The sequence below is a fragment of the Arabidopsis lyrata genome (genome assembly GCF_000004255.2).
Source record: "Arabidopsis lyrata subsp. lyrata unplaced genomic scaffold ARALYscaffold_9, whole genome shotgun sequence".
Lineage (NCBI taxonomy): Eukaryota > Viridiplantae > Streptophyta > Magnoliopsida > Brassicales > Brassicaceae > Arabidopsis > Arabidopsis lyrata.
Window position 1 is genome coordinate 356,294 of NW_003302547.1, and position 7,988 is coordinate 364,281.

Genomic DNA, 7,988 nt, shown 5'->3' on the forward strand with positions numbered 1-7,988 from the left:
CATTCGGTGTAAACTGAAGTGCGTTATTTTATCTACTGAGAAATAGAATTGTCTCGAAAAATGTGAGCTGATTTACTTTATCTTTTTTATAAAAAAATGCAAATTTATGAAACTAATTGTGATTGGTAGTAATAATGTGTTTTTGTAATAAATCTTAAAATCTGTCCTGCATTTGTGTTCCCATTCAAGAGCTATGTTGATTAGTGACATAACTGCGTTATTCAAGAAATGATTGAAAACCGTACCGCTTTTGATTCACCATTCAAGGCCTAAATTAATAACTATTCATGTTCATGCTTAGGCTTCAAATGGTGACAGCGGTTTGAGCGGTGTGGGACAAGCGGTTAGAGAGGTGCGGTGCAGTGCGGTTTTACTGTGGTGCGGTTGAAAAAAACGCACTCTGCGGAACAAGTGCGGTTATTGCGTAACAAGTGGTGCGGGACAATAGATGAATGGTGAACAAAACAACATGCGGTACGGTCCAAATGTTTAAGTGGTAAAATATTAAAAGCGGTGTGAAATATATATTTTTAGATAACTATTTACAAATGAAAATGAATTAATGGCATTAACAAACCATAAAATAAAAAAAAATTAGTCGAATTTTATAAAAATATATTTCTTGTTAGTATCAAATAAAACAATAAATGCACAAAATTTAAACCATATAAGACCCAAAATATTTGGATACTTGAAATTTAAACCAAATAAGACCCAAAAATATCCCGGCTCCAACGGATTCACTTCTGATTGGTTACTTTATAACCAAAAATAATCAAAGTACCCAATTTAACTAAAAACAAACATATCAAACAAATCAAAATAAAAATGGTCAAAACCACTTACAAACCATAAATTATATCTTAAAAATATATTAAAAATTTATTAATATTTTTTTATTATTAAACATTTTTTACAGTAAATTATTTTAAACATTTTAAACATTTTTTACAGTAAATATTTTTTGGCCGTTTAATACGTGTAGTTTTAAAATTGGAATAAAAATACATCGATTAATTGTTGTTGTCTTTTAAATTCTTTGTTTTTTTAATTTTGGTAGATTCATACCTCCGCGTTAACGACTATTAACGTTGGTAACGGAATTGCTAACTGCGGTTAAAACTTAACTCATGGTATTTACGTATATATATATACATTCTCCTTTTATAGGTATACCAATTTCTTGTCATAGTCTGGTGGTTATATGTGGGATGAATATACTCCTGCGCCTGAGTTCGATTCTCCTTTTATAGGTATACCAATTTCTTGTCATAGTCTGGTGGTTATTTTAGACATTTTTTCTCCTAATTTGACTTCGAGAGAAGCACAGAGAGAGAAGAATGGAGGTTACAGAGCCACATGGTCCAATCTTCTTCTTCTTCCTTGTTCCTCTTCTTTTACCATTGCTTCTTCTTCCTCCCCATATTTTCCCGGAAAATCCATATCTTTCCCGAGCAAACCCGTTTAATCTTCCCAGACACAGCTCCGAGAAATTGCCGTTTCTTTTTCCGATTCAAGGATCTCGATTCATAAGAGGTAGATACGTTTCGTGTTCTATCTTTTCTTCGATTCATAAGAGAAGCAAAAAGAGAGAGAAGAATGGAGGTGGTGGAGAGGACGATGGAGATGACGGAGGAAGGACGACGCCGAGAAGAAGGATGTATAGGATTCCGGTTGCGTTTGTTTGTCTATCGCCGCAGAGGAAGAAATCGATGGTGGTGAGGAAACGAGATCCGCCGCCGCTAAATCGATGGTGGTGAGGAACGAGATCCGCCACCGCCGCCGCTGGTGGTGAAGAAATCGAACTCCAAAAAAAAAAAAAAAAAATCTAAAATGATCAAGATGGGGATTTGAACTCAGGCGCATGGGTTTACTCGTTCATCATAAAACCACCTGACTAAGATAATATATTACTATAAATTTGAAAATATATTATATATATATATATGTAAATACTATGGGTTAAGTTTTAACTACAGTTAGCAATTCCGTTACCATCGTTAACAGCCGTTAACGCAGATGTACGAATCTACCAAAATTAAAAAAACAAAGGATTTAAAAGACAACGACAATTAAACGAGGTATTTTTATTCCAATTTTAAAACTACACGTATTAAACGGCTAAAAAAAAATAGATGACGGTTTTTTCGAGTTTTTTCCTGTAAATTATTTAAATGATAAAATAATTGTTGAAGATAAGAGAATTATAATAAAAATCAAATATTAAATATTCTTATATCTTACATGTAATTATATAAAGTTATGTTGGTTATATGTGCTTTATTTACAATTTTTAAGTATTAAAATAAATGTAAAACAAAGGCTTTGATTGGAGACAATTGAGATTGCGGATTTCAAGTAAATTTTTTTGAAAAAAGTTTAATGTCACAAATCACATGCTATTTTTGTAATTTGCGTTTTTTAGAGAAAAAAATAAAAATCCATTTGCATTTTTTGAGAGAGGATATTAACCAGTGGACCGCAAATATTTGTACAACCACCAATTACCGATCAGTTTGTTCGAATTCCGCAACCGATACAGCAAAATATTAATTTTTCTTTTTATTTAATTTTGATTCATTAAAGAGAGTTTAATAACCAGCAATAAATTTTAACAATAAACGTGTTTTCTAATTTAAGTTGTTAATAATATTCATAAGTGATTTATTTTTTAAAGTCCTTTTTTGAGAATTTTTTTTTAACTTATTTCACTATTTTCACAAGTTATAAATCAGTTTTAGTAAAAACAAAAACAGATTCATAAAAAATATGATTAAATTATTTCGTATATACACTACAAAAAAACGGCAGGTCACGTCGTTTAATATCGTATTTAACGTTGGTATAAAATGACGTAAGATTAATACCGTCGGTTTAGAAAGCGTCGTAATATTGTATGACGTTAACAGTGAACAAATTTAACGTTATTTGTGAATAAGCTCATGAAAGTCTCTAACTATCATATTTTCACTGGATTTTTGTGTAATATGTCCAATGATTTATCTACAAATATTAAAATTCTTATAAAATAAATAAAAATTGAAAACCAAATTTTTAGTCGGTTAGTAAACCGACGGCAAGTTCCTTCCAGGTAAAAAATTTAAAGTCGGTTTAGTAAGTGACTTACATAAATTGACGTTATCCAGAGTGTTTTTTGTAGTGATAATGTATAATATATATTTTTACTATACTCAAAAGTTTTATTATATAAACTATAGTTTTAGTTACAACAAATTTATTAAATATTTGATGTATTTCTTCACTATTTTAATGGATAAAATTAACTTTATTAATTCAAAATAAATTTTTGTTTTTAAAATTCGTAAATAGGTAGATGAAAATATTATTTCATTAAGAATAAAAAACAATTTAATATTTATAACTATATTAATATAATAATATAGTTTTAACCATTCAAACATTTTATTATGTACCGCAAATAGTTTTTTCACCAATCAAACTTTATTCTGTACAGCTTATTTTAGACTAACCACACTAGTCCTGCAAATAATTTTCTCCCGTACGTACCGCAGTTGAACCGTACCACACTATAAAACCGCTTTTCCAGGATAATCAATTACGATGTTACCATTCGGACCCAAAGAAAAAAGTGTTGGACCACACACTGTGTATTTGGAACACACTTTTATACTAGTGGTTTCAATGTTCCGCACATACAAGGTAAAAAGGTTCTAAATTGTACCGTACTTGCTACAAAATTATAATTTATTTATTTATTTAACTAAAATCTGTAAACTGAAAAGTTGTGTTGAATGGTAACATTAAATACAAAAGTTCCGTCCCGCAGTAATAACACGTCTCCCATTCATGCCTTTAATTTCTAGTTAAAAGCAATCAGAAATTTACTTACTAACAACAAATTTTGAATTTACTTTTACTTTTGATTATGGCTTTAATTTTGAAATTAGGATGCTAAAAAAGCTTCCTATTTTCTGTTTTATTTGTGGCCCCCAAATTTTCAAGACCATCCCTTATCAATGGGCATGATTAAAAGGATTACAAAAAATAATATAATTAATGTATATAAGAGTAATATAGGAGATATGAGTAATCATAGGTGATATAATGATACTCTTTCCTTAATAGACTAGAATTCTTAAAAAAGTTTTTTTTTTTAATCGCTATTTTTTACTTTTTTAATTATTTTTTCAGTATCGCTTACTGTGTATAAGGATTGTTGTGAGTTGGTCAAGAGTCGGGGAGCCATATATCTCCAAACCCGCTAAAAGGGTCGAGGAGCCATATATCTCCAAACCCGCTAAATCTTTATGGATCCGAGTAAAAGTGTATTATACCGTAGAAACCGTCTAAGAAAGTAAACTAGTTTCATGACCACATAAAATATTTTAATATAGATTAGGCTAATGTAATCTATTATATCTTAGTCGTTACGGAGATTGGGTTATCTTACCCCACGTACTATAGATGTGAGTGAAGATGGAAAATTTACTTCTTACTCCGACGGTTTGTGATCTCATCTTCGATAGCGGGAATCAGCTGATTGGCAGTGCCGGCTCACAGAGGGGCGGGAGGTGCGACGGCCAGGAGCCCAATCCCGCATTCCAATAATTAAGGGGCCCATTTTAAAAAATATTTTTTATAAAAGTATTAAAAGTTTTAGATTACAACATAAAACTAAAATTTAGAAAGACCCATAAATTTTTTATTTATTGTTTTATTAATAATTATTTTTTTTAATAAAAATAGTATACAAAATTTTTTTACGACAAACGAACACTAAAAAAAATCTAAGGACCCAAATTTTGTTGTCCTAGGCAGAGCCGGCCCTCACATGCTTGCAGCCGTTTTTAGAATATATACTTTTTCGGCCGATTTTTTCCATGTAGTTGTTGTAGCTCTGTTGGTCAATGCTTGAATGCTAGAAGTCTGAGGTGGAGAGTTCGAGCTTCCTCCCAGAAAACAATAATAATTTTATTTTTTTAATTTTTTCGTTAGTAACTAATAGGCCCAAAAAAAAATTTCGTTTGTGGCCCAAACATTTACAGCGCCGGCTCTGGTCCTAGAGCCCATAAAAGTGTTGAGCCGGACTGCTGATTGGCTGTTACTCAATTTCTGTTTTTACTTATTCTTGTTTCAGTTTTCCAGTTTTATTTTTGGATCATCAAATTGCTAGATATCTGTTTAGACAAAGCTGAACACTCTTGTACATATTTTTACTTTGATTAATCAATTACACATTTTATCGAAAAACAAAAAAAAATCACCTCTTACATTCTAATGTGTTTACGCATCTTAAACAATCGAATATCTTCTACTAAGAAATATAAAACGAACTCAACAAATATTCAAGTAATTCATTTTTTGTTTGGGAAAAAACCCGAAAAAACCGTCATCTAATTTTTTTTTAGCCGTTTAATACCTATAGTATTAAATTTGGAATAAAAATACCTTATTTAGTTTCGGTTGCCTTTTAAAACCTTCGGTTTTTAAAAAATGGTAAAATCGAACTTCCGAATTAACGGTCGTTAAGTTTGCTAACGGAAACACTAACTGTGGTTAAAACTTTACCCATGGTATTTAAACTATATATATACTATCTCTTTTCAAGCCTTAAGTATATACTGTCTTCGTCAAATGGTAAAACGTGTGTTACCTATTCTAAATAACGTGGGTTCGAATCCCCCATCGTCCTTTTTAGACGTTTTTTAATTTTTTTCTTAATTTTTTTTTTCTCCTTCTTCTCTTTTGTCTTCCTCTTCTTCTTACTGAACAATGCCTTCAAGACCAAATCCTAAACCCAGAAACTCAGAGCAAATCCATCATAAACTTCTCTTTTGTTTTATTCTCCTACTATTCAACAAAATCTGGAAATGAAACAAAAGCAATTCTCGATCTCTCCGGAAACTAGATCTACCCAGAAGTGTCTACAACATCTCAGATCCGCATTTGAAGCTCACAAATTAATCTTAGTGTAACGCATGTGAATCAGATCTCGACTAATCTATGTAATTTGAGATCGACAAAAATTGTCATCTAGAAACAAAATAGAAAAATGGGGCTAAGAGAAAGCGGGCACTAAAATGAAACTTCAATCAGATGCGGGTATAAAATCGAGAGCCGGCAAACCGTTTCTGGTTCTAGAAGCCATCGAAAAACTAGCTTCACTCCATCTTCCCACCCATTCTGTCGATCAAATGGATCAGAAGAAACTAAAGACATATGTTTTTCGATGACGAAGAAGATGAAGTAAAAAAAAAAAAAATTAAAAACGTCTTTAGGGGGGATTCGAACTCAAGTTCAATAGGATAGGCAACCCAAGTTAAACCACCTGACTAAGACGATATATACGTAAATCTACAAAAAGAGGTTATATATATACTTAAACATCGTGGGTTAAGTTTTAACCGCGGTTAGTGTTGCCATTAACAAAGTTAACGGTCGTTAACTCGGAAGTTCGATTTTACCATTTTTTAAAAAACGAAGGTTTTAAAAGGCAACCGAAACTATATGAGGTATTTTTATTCCAAATTTAATACTACAGGTATTAAACGGCCAAAAAAAAATTACATGGCGATTTTTTCGGATTTTTTCCCTTTTTTGTTTTCACTATTCTCTAGCCCCCATACTTTTTTAAATGTTTTATAATTCTTCAATTTTTCTATGTTATCTATCGACCCAACTACGTAGTTAACAAACAAATTACAGAATTAGTCAAAAAAGCTAAAAATAAATTTCGTTTTCAAAGTTGAACAACATTTGTAGTAATCAAAATATTTAGCGCCAATCAAGGTTCTTTTATTCCCATGCTATTTATTATTAAAGTTTATTTTTTCCTAGTTTGGTCCCAACTTTTTTCCTAATTCTTTATTTTCCGCGTAAATTCGGGATTGCGACATATATCTTTACGTCTTCTTTTGTTCTGTCATCGAATCAAAACGGAGCGTTCCAAGTTGCTTCCTTGTTTTAGGAGTAATTGTATTTTGCTCTTTTTCTCCAACAGGCTTCGACGAGTCACTTTCATTTGCAACTGTTTCCAACTTTATTTTCAGACATAACTTTTCCAACTTTGTTTTCAGACAAAACTTACTTTGGACCCAAATCTTATTTCTTTAAATTTATAAGCATATTTGTTTGTTTACACCAATTTGGAAATTGTATTTTGTGAAATTAAAGAATGATATTGATAATGAACAAAAAAAATGTATAGCCTATGCTCTTCTCATATATAAAATACAAAATCTAAAACGAATAATGTGCTACGAAATCCAAATAAAAGAGGGAAAAAAATAAAATTAATAGAAAACACAAGACCCATCCTCTCTATACAATAAACTTTTTAATCAGCCATTTCTTTTTCTCTTATAATTTTTTTTTCACAAAATAATTTTATCTGTGTAAGAATTGACCAACGACGTCGTATAGTGTTTCAATCTGTTTAGGGTTCGTGCCACGTCATCGTTTCAGTCTCGTGTTTCTCAAAAGAATCAATAGAACGGCGGTGGTGGAGGAGACGCGTATGATACTCCGATGACCGGTGGTAGTGGTCCTTCATATTCAGGAGACGGTGGTGGTGGACTACGGTGGACTACTGGTGGTGGTGGTGGGCTGTGGTGAACTATCGGCGGTGGTGGACTGTGATGAACTACCGGTGCTGGTGGAGGAGATTCTTCACATGGAGCTGATGGTGGCGGCGGCGGAGAGCTATAATGTACTGGAGGTGGCGGCGGAGAACTGTAATGGACTTCCGGTGGTGGGGGTGAGCTGTAATGAACCGGCGGTGGCGGCGGTGGAGAGCTGTAATAGACTGGTGGAGGTGGCGGAGAGCTGTAGTAGACTGGCGGTGGAGGCGGAGAGCTATAATGAATGACTGGTGGAGGAGGAGGTGAATACTCTATACACGGTGGAGGTGGTGGTGGTGGTTGTTCTATACAAGGAGGTGGGGGAGGAGGGGAATAGACCGGAGTGGGTGGTGGAGAGTAAACTGGTGTTGGTGGGGGCGGTGGAGA

The 7,988-nt window shown here is 32.8% G+C and overlaps 1 protein-coding gene across 1 annotated transcript in view; it reads right to left on the reverse strand.

The window, feature by feature from the left end:
• Positions 1–7,169: 7,169 nt before the first annotated feature.
• The window catches only part of LOC9299216 (leucine-rich repeat extensin-like protein 3), a 2,336-nt gene continuing 1,517 nt past the window's right edge, over positions 7,170–7,988 (reverse strand). Inside the window, exon 2 of the mRNA XM_021020717.1 lies at positions 7,170–7,906. Coding sequence (XP_020876376.1) covers positions 7,467–7,906 — 440 coding nt within the window. The 3' untranslated portion in view covers positions 7,170–7,466. The remainder of the gene's footprint in view (positions 7,907–7,988) is intronic.